The sequence below is a fragment of the Capsicum annuum genome, chromosome 6 (assembly GCF_002878395.1).
Source record: "Capsicum annuum cultivar UCD-10X-F1 chromosome 6, UCD10Xv1.1, whole genome shotgun sequence".
NCBI lineage: Eukaryota > Viridiplantae > Streptophyta > Magnoliopsida > Solanales > Solanaceae > Capsicum > Capsicum annuum.
The window spans coordinates 192,333,757-192,348,715 of NC_061116.1; the positions used below are offsets into that span (position 1 = coordinate 192,333,757).

The following is a 14,959-nucleotide window of genomic DNA, read 5'->3' on the forward strand; positions in this document are numbered from 1 at the left end:
GCTACTGCCTCTTTTTATTGTTGAGTCAAGAATCTATCGAAAACAACCTCTCTATCTTCTCAAGGTAGGGGTAAGGTTTACTTGCACTTTACCCCTCTCAACCCGACCTATGGGATTACACTGGGTTTGTTGTTGCTGTAACAAACTATTCACATAAACTTGTTACACTATAATTTATAAGGTTAAGAAACATGTTTACTAAGGAGGATGATTCAAATTAAAAAATGTTGAAAATGAAGAACATATGTTCATTGTTCGTATTTCAACAAATGGTGCTTCCTTCCAATTTTTTTGTCACAAAACTGTTAGGATATACTATTAACCATGTAATTTGTGTTAAAGTACTATATTTTCATCTCATGTAAAGACTATTTATTATATTAATAAAATCCTTGTTTGAATAGATCATTGTGTTAACATGTGTGTCCCTTCCTTATATAGTAGACAATTTTGTGTATAGAGTATTGTAACTCATGCACGGAAGACTAAAATTGTCGGTTCTTATAAGTAATAAATTAACGTTCACAATTAAAGATGAGATAGGACAAACATCTTGATGATTGTAGCACAAGATTAAATATAATTTGGTCTTAATTATGGGAGTGGTAGTATTCCGACTTCTTGTGCTAGTACATTTCGTATGTATTGAACGGACCAATTAGAGATATTCGTTTCTATTCTGAATATTAATAAACAATTTCTCTAGACCATTATTGATATAATTATTATGATCTATGTGGTTTGTTTTATCGTTTTAATCTATTAAAAGGTGAGACTCTTTTGTGAGTCAGCATATTCCTGATAGGTTGGATGATGACGAATCACTTAGTGAAATATTAATTAGTTGATATAACCATGTCTCGGACTTGAGATAGCAGACACCCCTTTATGGTTGCTTATAAGTTGTCACGTGACCCTGCAGGTGGATTTTGTATCCGTTATGTGAAATAAGTTAAGCATTATAAATAAAATATTAAATTAATCAACAAGTTAAATTTTTCAAAGAATTTATTTAATTGATTGGTGTCGGTAATTCTAACATGAGGAGTTAAATAAGACGTAATGGTAATTCTAACATGGGGAGTTAAATAAGACGTAATGGTAGATTTCGAAATTCTAACAATTGGTATCAGTAGTCCTCTTACATATGCTAGATAATGTAAAAGAAGTTACATGATTTGTTGTACATATTTCGGATAATAATTGTATAAATCATGTTCTTGATGGCTGCTTTTCATGTTTTATATATCATGTAATTGCTGGTTGTTTTTCATGTTTTTAATGATGTTATTAATTCCAACAGATTTAAGTTTATCATCAAGAAAGCATAAAACAAATTTTGCATAGTTTTTGTAGATTAAGTGCAAAAAGATGATGAGTCTCGACTACGACCAACTATAGTCGTTACTTACTGTATGAACAGTAGCAGTAAGGCCAAGCAGTGCAGGCAGCCCTGCTGTTCCTCGTAACAGCTCGGCCAATAATTACCGATTTGATCAGTTTTGGAGTTTTTCAATTTTTTGACGAACTCCGAATGATCTGAAATTTCGTACGTTTATTGGAAATGACCCACTGAACAATACTCACGGTAAACTGTGATCCAGACCATTTTTTGTCCATTCGGGGTCGTTTTGATGAGTTTTTGAGCGTTTTTATCTTTTCAAAAAAATTACAAATTCTGAAAAAATTATTTTTCGCAAACCAGTGGTGAGAGGGATCATTCCTTATGATTTCCAGTGGTTAATAACAGTACATAATGTGAGTTTACATGTTGACATCGGTCATCTTCCCCATCAGATAAACTTGTATATTGTAATATTGTCTTATAGTCTCTTGTTTTTTATGACTTGTATTAACTTTCCAACTAAGTTACATGTTAGTTCAATGGTACAAAGACTTATAAAATGTGATATTAATCTAACTTAAATCAACAGTTGACTCTCCAACTGAGTTGGTTCTGTTTCATTTAAGAGATAAAATATTTGACATTACATGTATATTTGCTTAAATGGTTAAGTTTCCCTAACGATTCTAACTGTTTATGTGCATGGTTATATGTGTGATGTGGTTTTGAAGAATTTTATTATTCTGCAGCATGTCTAATGATCTATTTTAATTTGATTATATATAACATATTAACCATGTCTTCATACAATCCCTTAACTTCTCCTGCATCAAAATAAATAAGAAGGCCCTAACTATGTGGACTGGAACATAATTTAGATATTGTTCTTACTGCTGAGGGCTTTAAATTTGTGATGGCTGAGGATTGTCCTGTTAAGTCGGATGAACCCACTGATGATGAGATTAAAGCCTACGATGAGTGGGTCAAGGCTGACGAGATGGCAAGATGCTACATTCTTGCCTCTATGGCAAATGTGTTGCAGCATCAACATCAGTCCATGAGTACTGCTTATGATATGCTTGAATCTCTCAAAGAGATGTTTGGTGAGCAAAATCGTGCTACAAATCAGACGGCCATGAAAGCTCTTTTGACCACGAAAATGGTTGAAGGAACTTCAGTAAGGGAATATGTTCTCAAAATGATGAGTCTATTGAACGAGTTGGAAATTCTTGGTGTGGTTATTGATAAGGAATCTCAGGTTGAGATGGTCCTACAGACTCTGCCAGACAGTTTTCAGCAGTTTTGCTTGAATTATAACATGAATAAGATGGACTCATCTCTTGCGAAACTGTTGAATGAGCTGCAAGCGGCAAAATCTATCATTAAGCAACAAGCTCCTCCTGCGGCGTTGATGGTTGACAAACTTTCGTCTTCGACTTCTAAGCCGGAAGGCGAAAAGAAAAAGAAGAAAAAGCCTTGTAAGGTTTCAGGTGCTAATGGTGGTGTGGCTAAGCCTAAGGAAAAATGCTATCATTCAAGCAACCTGGTCATTATAAGAAACAGTGTCCCGGCTACATAGCTAAGATGCAAAAACAAGGTACATCTTTTTCATATATTGTTGAAACATTTTTAGCGGTTGTTTCTACCCAATTTTGGGCTATAGATTCGGGAGCCACTAATAATATCTGCACATCCTTGCGGGGGTTTCAGGAAACACGACGCCTAAGTGAAAATGAATTGAACGTGTTTCAAGCAAATGGGGAACCAACACCAGCCTTAGCTATAGGAAATATTTCTATTTCGTTTAGTAGTTCTAGAGTTTTAAGACTGAAGGAATTTGCTTTTAGTTTCAAGTATAATGGAAGTTGGTTACAATGTTTATTTCGCTAATAATTGTGCAATTATTAAGTTTAATAAGCATTTTATTATTTCTGCTCCTAGAATACATGATTTGTTTGTATTTGATGTTTCCCATGATATGCTACAAAAAATGGAACTTAATAGTGTTGATCAATCATATAAAAGAAAACGTATTTCGGAATTGAGTGAAACATACTTATGGTACTTATGTTTAGGTCATATTAACTTAAATAGGATATCACGGTTGGTTTCTGATGGACTTTTGAGTTCATTGAAAGTGGAGGCACTTCCAACTTGTGAATCCTGTTTAGAAGGTAAAATGACCAAGAGACATTTTCCTTCCAAAGGAAATAGAGCCGGTAATAAGTTAGAATTAATTCATACTGATTTGTGTGGTCCAATGAATATACAAGCAAGAGGTGGTTTTGAGAATTTTGTGACTTTCACAGATGATTACTCGAAATATGAATACATTTATTTGTTGCGCCGTAAATCTGAATGCTTTGAAAAATTCAAAGAATTTAAGATGGAAACGAAAAAGTGACATAACAAGCATATCCATACATTACGATCTGATTGTGGTGGTGAATACCTTTCTGCGGAGTTCATTAAATACTTATCAGAATCAGGAATTACATCTCAATATTCTGCTCCAGGAATACCACAACAAAATGGTGTGGCAGAATGCCGAAATAGAACTCTTATGGAAATGATTAGATCAATGTTAAGTTATTCAGATTTGCCCTTTTCTTTTTGGGGTTATGCATTAGAAACTGCAAATTATATTCTAAACTTGGTTTCTTCAAAATCACTACCTTTAACCCCATCTGAATTGTGGAAATGGGCGCAAGCCTAGTCTATGGCATATTCGGGTTTGGGGTTGTCCAGCACATGTGCTAAAAGGAAAAACCGATAAATTGGAATCTAGGACAGAAGTGTACGTTTTTATTGGATATCCAAAAGGGACGAAAGGGTGTTTATTTTATTGCCCTAAGGAACAGAACGTAATTGTTTTGACAAATGCCAGATTTCTTGAAGAGGATTATTTAATGAACCACGTTCCTAGAAGTAAAACTATTTTACAGGAATTGGGCAATAGAATAACGAATAATGAAACACAAGAACAATTTCAAAAAACCGTTATTGACATATCACTGCATCCATGTAATGGGAGAAATGTCAATAGACAAAAGGTTGCACAAGAGCAAACACTTGACATTACACTACCTCAAAGTAGTGGGACTAACGTCGAGCAACCTGCAATTGTGGAGAAAAACGTTTAGGATAATGTCGAGGAACCTATCATAGTACAAGAAGACATTGAGGGTGTTCAAAATTTAGTTCCAAATGTAGCAGGTCCTGTAGTGACTAGTCGTCGTAGTGAGAGAATTATTAGAAAACCTTTAAAGTTTGTGCTCTTAGGAGAATCGTATGATAGAATCCCTGAGGAGCCTAATACAGAACCTCTTAATTACGCCGAAGCACTACATGATAAAGATGCTAAAATGTGGATTGCTGCTATGAAATTTGAAATGGAGTCTATGTATTCCAATCAAGTCTGGGAACTTGTAGAACCACCTACGGGAGTCAAAGCCATTGCATGTAGATGGATCTATAAGAAAGAGAGGTGTAGATGGAAAAGTGCAAACTTTTAAGGCTAGGCTTGTTGCGAAAGGGTTTACTCAAAAAGCAGGAATTGATTATGAGGAAACTTTTTCGCTGGTAGCTATGCTTAAATCCATTAGGATTCTCTTATCCATTGTTGCTCATTATGATTATGAGATTTGGCAAATGGATGTCAAGACTACTTTCCTAAATGGAAGTCTTGACGAGTGCATTTATATGACACAACAAGAAGGTTTCATGGAAAGTGGTAATGAACACAAGTTTTGTAAGCTTAAGAAATCCATTTATGGTTTGAAACAAGCATCTAGAGCATGGGATACTTGTTTTGATAATTCGATTAAGACTTTTGGTTTTAATCAATGTGAAAATGAGTCATGCGTTTATAAAAAATGGGATGGAGACAGAGTAGCATTTTATATTTTGTACATAGGGTGTGTTTGGTATGATGGAAAATATTTTCCATGGAAAATATTTTCCCGGAAAATAAGTTGGTTTTCTACTTATTTTCTCATGTTTGGTTGGTGAGTAGAAAATATTTTCCGAAAAATATTTTATGGTGTTTGGTTGGTGAGTAGAGAATATTTTTTAGAAAAATATTCTCTAGTGTTTGATTGGTGAGTAGAAAAATATTTTTTAGAAAATACTACTAACTGATAACTAGTATATCAATGCCTCTAACAACTCAACAATTTGTAAGAAATAATTTAAGCATAACAAATAATATCAATATCGAATACTAACATACTACAATCACTAAATTTAAGCAACTATTAATTAGCAAATATAGGATACACTTTTCAATATTTTGTCAGGACAATCTCAAGATACTACAATTAATAAAAATAAAACGGAACAACAAGCTTATTCAACCTCGCGAAACAAGTTACATCAATGACAAGATGAAATATGCAATTAGCAAAAGTAACATAGGTAAGTCTTCCTCTATGAATATGAAAATAACAATACATTCAACGAACATTGAAAACAGAAAAAATCCGGGCTTCACTATTTTTTATTTCAAGCAGTGAAAAATTGAAGCAAAGCACAGTGAAAAATATTTTCGAATAATGTAAATTTTTTAGAAATGTGAATTTTTTGAGTCATGTGAATATGAGTATTGTTGGGGTGGGGAAGAGGGGTGGGGGTAGGGGTAATAAGTCACATTTGTCATTTTCTAGAAAATGACTTCCCTTTACCCATGAGAGAAGTCATTTTCCATCAAATTGAGGAAAATGAGTTGTTGTGGAAAATATTTTCTCAACATTTCAATACAACCAAACAAGGAAAAATCGAAAAACATTTTCCAGAAAATACTTTTCATCACACCAAACACACCCGTGGATGATATTTTACTCATAGGAAATAATGTGAGCATGCTGAATTCTGTTAAGGAGTGACTGTCCTCGCGTTTTGATATAAAAGACTTGGGAGAAGCGGCTCATATCCTTGGGATCAAGCTTATGCGAGATTGTAAACAAAGAATATTAGGCTTATCTCAAGCACTTTATATTGATACTATTCTTGCAAGATTTAGCATGCAAAATTTCAAAAAGGAATTCCTTCTTTTTAGGCATAGAATTACTCTATCAAAAGACCAGTCGCCCAAAACGACCGATGAGATAGAGAGAATGAAGGCGGTCCCTTATGCTTCTGTTGTAGGGAGCCTCATGTATGCTATGTTGTGCACTAGACCAGATATCTACTTTGTTGTTGGCATGGTTAGCAAATTTCAGTCTAATCCCGAACAAGAACATTAGACTGCGGTTAAGCATATAATCAAGTATCTTAAAAGGACTAGAGATTACATGCTTGTTTTTCACTCCGGGGATCTCGTACCTATTGGGTATATTGATTCAGATTTTCAGTCGGACAAAGATTCCAGAAAATCTACCTCAGGATATGTGTTTACTTTAGGAGGTAGAGCCATTGTTTGGAGGAGTATCAAGTAATCATGTGTTGCTGATTCCACCATGGAAGCCGAATATGTAGCTGCCTCTGAGGCGGCTAAAGAGGCTGTTTGGCTCGGTAACTTTCTGAAAGAGCTTGGAGTTGTTCCTTCGGTTCAAACACCACTACCACTTTATTGTGACAATAATGGTGCAGTTGCAAATTCGAAAGAACCACGAAGCCATAAAAGAAGTAAGCATATTGAGAGAAAATATCACTTGATTCGGGATATAACTCAAAGGGGTGATGTAAAAATTTTGAAGATTGAGTCGAACAACAATTTGGCAGACCCATTTACAAAGGGTTTAACCCAGAAGGTTTTTGATAAGCATGTGAAAGAAATGGGTGTTAAAGTTGTACATTCATGGTTATGAGTCTAAGTGGGAGATTGTTAGGATATATTATTAACCATGTAATTTGTGTTAAAGTATTATATTTTCATCTCATGTAAAGACTATTTATTATATTAATAAAATCCTTGTTCGAATAGATCATTGTGTTAACATGTGTGTCCCTTGCTTATATAGTAGACAATTTTGTGTATGGAGTATTGTAACTCATGCACGAAAGATTAAAATTGTCGGTTCTTATAAGTAATAAATTAACATTCACAATTAAAGATGAGGTAGGACAAACATCTTGATGATTGTAGCACAAGATTAAATATAATTTGGTCTTAATTATGGGAGTGGTAGTATTCCGACTTCTTGTGCTAGTACATTTCGTATGTATTGAACGGACCAATTAGAGATATTCGTTTCTGTTATGAATATTAATAAACAATTTCTCTAGACCATTACATGTACTTATACTCTTAATCTTGATATAATTATTATGATTTATGTGGTTTGTTTTATCGTTTTAATCTATTAAAAGGTGAGACTCTTTTGTGAGTCAACATATTCCTGATAGGTTGGATGATGACGAATCACTTAGTGAAATATTAATTAGTTGATATAACCATGTCTCGGACTTGAGATAGAAAACACCCCTTTATGGTTGCTTATAAGTTTTCACGTGAAAACCCTGAGGTGGATTTTGTATCCGTCATGTGAAATAAGTTAAGCATTATAAATAAAAGATTAAATTAATCAATAAGTTAAATTTTTCAAAGAATTTAATTTAATTGATTGGTGTCGGTAATTCTAACATGGGGAGTTAAATAAGATGTAATGGTAGATTTCAAAATTAAATCGAAGAGTGCAATTACAGATTTTTAGTGGAATAATTTGTAATTTATTATGATATGATAATTCATTCACTACCGAATTAAGATCATAATTAGAAGCCTCAGTTAATAAATCTGCGGTCCCTACTATGCCTGATTAACTAATCAAATTTGGAAAAGAAAAGGAGTTATAGAAGAGGTAATATTTACTGGTCTTCTGTAAATAAGGAATAAAGGAATTAAAAATTAATTTTGGCATAATGACAGATTTAAAGCTAAAAAAACGTTTTAGCATTAAAGGGCATTAAGGCTGAAAACGTTTTTTGACTTTAAGGTTACAATAAAGGCCAAAACATTTGCCTCTTTCTTTTCCTCATTCAATTAAAACTGGGAATAAGTAGAGGCTAAATTTTGAGAATTCAATGATCCTTCTCCAATCCAACAGTACTTGCCTACACAAGGTTGATTAATAAAGTTAATCAGGAAATAGTAAAAGGCAGCAGACCTAGCAAACAAGGCATTGAACGAACTGTGTGAGAGCTTCAAGAGGTAAGTTTTCTGATTTTCGTTTTGGTAATGTTATCTAGATATATGTAAGTTATTGATCATGCAGAATTATTGCTTCCGCTGTGCATGTTCTAACAAAAATTTAGATCAAAATGATGGCACAATAATCAACAATTTTGAAGAAACAAAAGAGAAAAAATTTCTTTGTTTTTCTTAACAATCATAGTATCCGAACTAGCTTGCACACCTCAACTAATTTCACGAGTACCTGCTGCCTCCCACTAGCACAGGTATTCAGGTACCGGCAACTCTGTCCACCAAGAGTTAGAGAAATAGTAGGAAAGTCACCTAACTTTTGTTACCTCTATCGAAATTTAAACCGTAGAGCTCATGATTCTCAACCCACTTCCTTACCTACTAGCCGCACTATCAAAAAGATAATAGGTTTCTATGAGTCAGAAATAAAAAATAGTTCAACTACTCATGAGACTAAAATTACCCCAGCAGCCGTTGGTGTTAGCTCAATTAGTAAATGTTGATGGCCTTGTGTCTTAGGTCATAAGTTCAGGCCCTCGTCCAAGTTTTGAAGGCTACTATTGGCTTTTTTGTGTCATTAAGATCTGCGCACACTCAATCTCTGTAATCATTAAGGTGTGCATATTTCTGAGTTTGTTTCATCCGAAAATACATAAGTAGGGAGTAATCAAAAGGGCGAAAGAGGTGGGACACATAGAAACACAAATTCAGGGGTTTAATTGGAGTAAACTGTATGGAAGATATTTGCGGCTTACCTTTATTGCTCTGTCGTTCCGTTGATCGCTGACGGCGATTTTGATATTTATCTATCCACAAATGTAACTTGCTACTTCGGAAAATTAAAAAGGTTCAGTCCACGCTACTTTTGGTTTACTAGTCCTAATCACAATTATTTCAGGATTTTAGAATTATCATTCTTGTATTGATGATAAAAAGAAATTAAATTAGATGAAATAAGTTGTTAAATCCAAAGATTAGTTTTGAGATTGTTAGCTAGCCATTAATCATAGATCTCCAAATATTTTTGATAAGTTATTTTATGGTGAAGATTATGTGTGTTTGACCATAAAATTGAAAAACATAATTCACCGATATGCGTTTACAAATTTTAACTCAAATACAAGCATTTTCTAATATTGAGCATTTAGATTATTTATCAAATAGTCAAACACTATTTGATGCGCTTTTTTCCAAAAAAACTACTTAAAAATCTATGACCAAACCAAACAGGTCCTTAATCTTGTTATATCTATAAACAAAAAAGTAAAATATTAAAATTTTAAATAGAGTAAAACCGAAATGTAGATGAAACAGAATAACATTCAAGCTCATGAAAGTTATATGGTGTCCTCAATAAACTCAATTTCGTTCAATTATTTGAAGTATATGATTACTTTCTCCCTTGCGGAAATAAATAAATTTCATTGATATACTAGAACTCCAAATGCAGTGTATAACAAATTCAAACTAAAAAATAGAAAAAAAGCTTCAGAACTGAAAAGTAAGTAAACTCTTTTCGTATTATAATTGACGCATAAAGTATAGTAATTTAACAAGTTTTTTGTGACGGTAGACGTTAAATATGATAATACAAATATCTAAACTCATTCTTCTAATAAGATAACATGAAAAAAGAAAATGTTCTGATAAAAATATAATCCCAGTGTCTAAATATAGTAGCAAGATCGAAATTTCATCATAAGTATGATTTCAATATTCTTTACGTTATATGGCTTCGCTATTGACTAAATGCAAATAAAACATATGATCATTTATGAAATCATAATTAAAGATAAATAAATTTCAATACAATCTAAATAAGTTATATTGTAAGGATAAAGAAATTACAAAATGAAAATCAAATACTTCTTAATAAGCATATAATCAATCAACCCAATTCCTAAAATTTCCCATAGCATTTTTTATTTCATTTTCAATTCATTCTCTTTTTATTAGGCTATTTTGAGATGTTCTCATGGTCATTTGAGGATGAAATTAACTTTTTTTTTTTATCACATTGATCAGATTCTCATTCCATTATTACAGAGCTGACCATTGAGGGAAGCAACCAAATTAAACGCCTTAAATCCCCAAAATATTCAAAATATTTAGAGCTTTATTTTTTTTAGTTTCTTATTTAATGTTTGATATTTATACTGTGGATTAATAAATTTAAATTTTCACACTTAACGAATATTAAATATGAAAACATATCTTAAAAAAAAATAAAAAATTAATATCAAGTTGTCAATTCTTTTGAAAGAGCTTCCTTTGGCTTCAGGCCTCAAAACATATTGGGTCGCCCTGCATTATTAAAATCACACATCCTTCAATTAGATTCTATTTTCATGCAACATTACATCCGTTTATGTGTTTCAATATTCCGGATAATGACTTATAGAGAAGTCCTGCCAAAAATAGAAGATTGAATTGATGCATATAAATTGACTAGGTCTCGAGAGTTCGTGCTAGCATGGAATAATGTATGTTATTTTTTATTTTAATTTATATGACATAAATAAAATTTAGATAATTAATTATATTTTTAATATGTTTTTAGATTTTTTGAGCGGTTAGTTATTGTAATTTATAATAATTTTGTTGACATTTCAATTTACTATTTCAAGTTATTAGATGTTGTAATTTATAACTCTCGTTGTTCAAACTTTAGTGACACTGATAATCAATTATATTTTTAAAATAATTTAAATTTTTTATTTTTGTGACTTATAATACTTTTTCTTCTATTTCAATTTAAGCGACACTGATATAATTTTTAGACTCAGCCAAATATCACAATTGAAGTAGTGAAACAGACATATCTTAAATGACTTATAATAACTAATTAGAAGTGCTATAGCAAAATTGCTATAAAAAATAATTGTGAAAAAAATTGAGTCTCATATATGATGTTGTCACACTCCTTTTCCGCTCGGAGGATTCGAGTCGAAGGATTTTTCCAATTAAAGTGACTGTTTAGAATAAGGATTAATTTATTACAGAGTCGCCACTTGAAATTGAATTATAGTGTTCCAAGTCACCTTTTTAAATCCTTATTCAAAAGGAAATGACTTTTCATTATGGTCTGCAAAAACAGAAGACTGAGTAAGGAATTTTGTTGACCGAGAGGAAAGTGTGAGGCACCCCTCGAATCCCGTGGTTTTAGCACGGTCGCTTTATTGACTTATCTTGACTTAAATTATTTTAATAAATTATGTTAAGGCCTAAAAATCGCTCATTTTTAATTATACCGAAAACTTGTCTATTATATTATAATTAAATAAATCTGTGAAAGTTAAAAAGTATTTATCAAGTTAATTTTAGAAAAATATTTGCCAAGGTGTATTTTTACATCCTTGAATTTTAAATATCTCAGAAAGATGCATAAACCGCATTCTTGATTGAGACGAATATTTTAAACATGTCTAAAACTTATCTAACGTTAAAAAACATTGATTTGCCACTTATAAACTTTGAAAATAATTTTATTTATTTGAAATGTCATTTAAACTTAATAAAATTTAAATAAATTTCTTTAAAACACGATATTAATCTATAAATAATTATTAAACTTAATTAATGATAAAAAATATTAATAATAAATAAAATAAGATAAGATGAAAATAATAAAATAATACAAATATACACACCAAAATTAATTATAAATATTTATAATTTTATTATAATCCCTAAATTTATACGTTTTTTTTTAATTTTAAAATCAAATAAATTGACGTAAATATAAAACCTAAATTGGATAATACTTAAAGTGTAAGAATATAATTATAAAACACTTTCAAAATCAGTTTCATGAATACAGTTCAATGGAAGATTAATTTTTTTTAAAAAAAAAAAAAATTATTGACGGCAGCAAAGAGGTTTGCTCTGGTGATGGCCATGGTTGGCCGGATTTCGCAAGAAAGAAGGAGGGGAAAGGAGGAGCGGCGCTGGCAATGGTCGCGAGGAAGTGGACGACAACTCTATTCTTCTCCGGCGGCAGTAGAACAGATCCGGTGAAGGATTAACCGGAGAGGAAAACGACACGTCAGACTGCGCCTGTAGTATTGGATCTAGTCAGCGAAGAAAGGGGAAGGAGAAGGGAGAGGGTGGCGGCACCACTGAACTTTGCTAGCGGTAGTGGTTTTGACCGGATTTGGCGCGGTAGAGGGGAGATGCGCCGGATCTGGTGGTTTCGGTGGATTTTCCGGTGTGCAGCGGACTAGTGGCTGTGTTCTGCTGGCCATAACTTCGCCATTAATGGCGTCGCCGGCGACGGGAAGAAATTTTGGTGACTGATTTGCTGGGTCTTTACAGGTTTTGGTATTTTTCCGGCGAGTTTCCAGTGTGTACTCGCCGAAAAATTGAAGGAATTAAATATTCTCTGATTAATCATCTACTTTCTGATCTCTCTTTCATTCTTCATTTTTTAATCAGTTTTTCTCTAAATATTTTACTATCTCCGTACATTCAGTATGTGTTGTGAATTAGCTGTGATAATAAAAAAAATGGAGTGTGTATGTGATGTATTCAGTGATAGTAGGTAAAAAAAGAAATTCAATGCATGAAGATGCTATCTTTTACAGAATGTGTAAGTATGTAAATGCATGATGTGTTATTGTATATGCAGTGAATTCCTTTTCCTTTTCTGCTTTTTCTTTTTATAATATTAACAGTTTAACGCACAATATTTTAACATCCAATCATTTGCATATAAATACATACATAGTAATTAACTTGAATGCTAAACAATGTTCAAGATTATTTAACATTCAATTTCATACTTTTCACAGAAAATTTACGTTATAAATAGTATAAAATTGAAATAGAATCTGTTAATGTATTAAAGCAAAATTCAAACGTGATCATCGAAAACTTTGATCGAAATTCCCACTTCAACCTTTCTTCTCTCTTTTACTTGATTATTTCGTTTGACTTTTCCTTTGTTTCACTTGTTTCCTCACCTTTTCTCTTTATTTTTCTATGCCTTTTTTACTGTATGACTTTCTGATAATCAATCTCCGTCCCTATCAATGTACGTATAGGAATCCTTAAATAAAAGATTTAAGGGGGAAAAGTTAATTAGAGATAAAGGTGGGAGATTTAAAATTTAAATTTTAAAATTTATTTATTTATTTATTTTCTTAAAATATGATAATAGTGATAATAAATAAAAATAATAAATATAATAATAACTAATTAATTTTATATTTAAGAAAAATATACTAAAATTAACAAATAGTTTAAATAAATATAATAAAATAATATTAAAACTACTAGATTATTTATTAAAATTGAAAAAAAAATATTTTAAATTTTTATATTATTTTTAAAATTAGAATAAAAATATAAACAAAATTCTCAACATTAACTTTATTTAGTTATTTACTTATTTATTATTATTATTTATTTATTTTTTAACTAAAACTTATTAAAATAAAATAAAAATAAGAATGAAAAATATATCAGACTAAATATAAATATAAGTATTTAATATTGAGAAGTAAGTGGAAGATCAAAAATCATGTGTCTATATTTTTGCCCCTCTTTGTGTGAAATCTCAAAGAGTTTTCATACAAAGAAGTAGACAAGTTATGATTTTTGATCCTCCGATTATTTGAGAATTAAGAATAAAAAAATAAAATGAAAGAAAAAATGTAACCGAGTCCTTGTTTTGGACATCCTACCTATCCCAGGTTATAAGGAAATCAAGTCACGAGTAGTTCAAAAGGCCAAGTTTCTGGTTAACAACTTTTACTTTTTACATTCAAATGACTAATAGAAAATGAAAAAGTACAAATGAATATTGTAATCTTAGAACCTTGATTCTAATCTTCTCGACTTGAATTTGAAAATTCACCTTATTCTTCAGGCGGGCTCCTGAACTTCTTCTTCACGCTATTCTTCAGACGGGCTCCTGAAATTACTTTTTCTTCACCCTGTTCTTCAGGCGGGCTCCTGGACTTCCTTTTTTTTTTCCCCTTATTCTCCGGCCGGGCTCGTGGACTTTTTTTTTTCTTCACCTGTTCTTCAGGCGGGCTCCTGGACTTTCTTTTTTCTTCACCCTGTTCTTCAAGCGGGCTCCTGGACTTTCTTTTTCTTCACCCTGTTCTTCAGGCGGGCTCCTGGATTTACAATTTCTTCACCTTATTCTTCAGGCGGGCTCCTGGACTCAAAGTAAATAGTGAAACAGAAAATAGCATCCTATTCTTCAGGAGGGCCCTGAGCATTAAAATAATTTTTCATTCTTCAGGAGGGTCCTGAGCAAAAAAGTAAATTTTCATTCTTCAAGAAGGTCCTAAACAAAAGTAAATTCCCATTCTTCAGGAGGGTCCTGTGTATAAAAATAATTTTTCATACAATACACATAAAATTTTGCCCCAGTTTGTACCGAGAAAATTTGTGTGTCACCAAATCTTAATGTTTTGAAAAGTAGAATGAAAGAATAAATCAAAGCCTGGAATAGCTTTGAT

The 14,959-nt window shown here is 32.0% G+C and overlaps 1 protein-coding gene across 1 annotated transcript; it reads left to right on the plus strand.

Annotated features, from left to right (window-relative positions):
• Window positions 1-2,258: 2,258 nt before the first annotated feature.
• LOC107872781 lies at window positions 2,259-2,924 on the plus strand. The gene has a single exon (XM_047414488.1). The coding sequence runs from the start codon at window positions 2,259-2,261 to the stop codon at window positions 2,922-2,924; it is 666 nt and encodes a 221-aa protein (XP_047270444.1).
• Window positions 2,925-14,959: the final 12,035 nt, after the last annotated feature.

Coding starts and splice junctions, on each gene's coding strand:
- LOC107872781 (XM_047414488.1), top strand. CDS start 2,259: ATGGCTGAGGATTGTCCTGTTAAGTCGGATGAACCCACTGATGATGAG.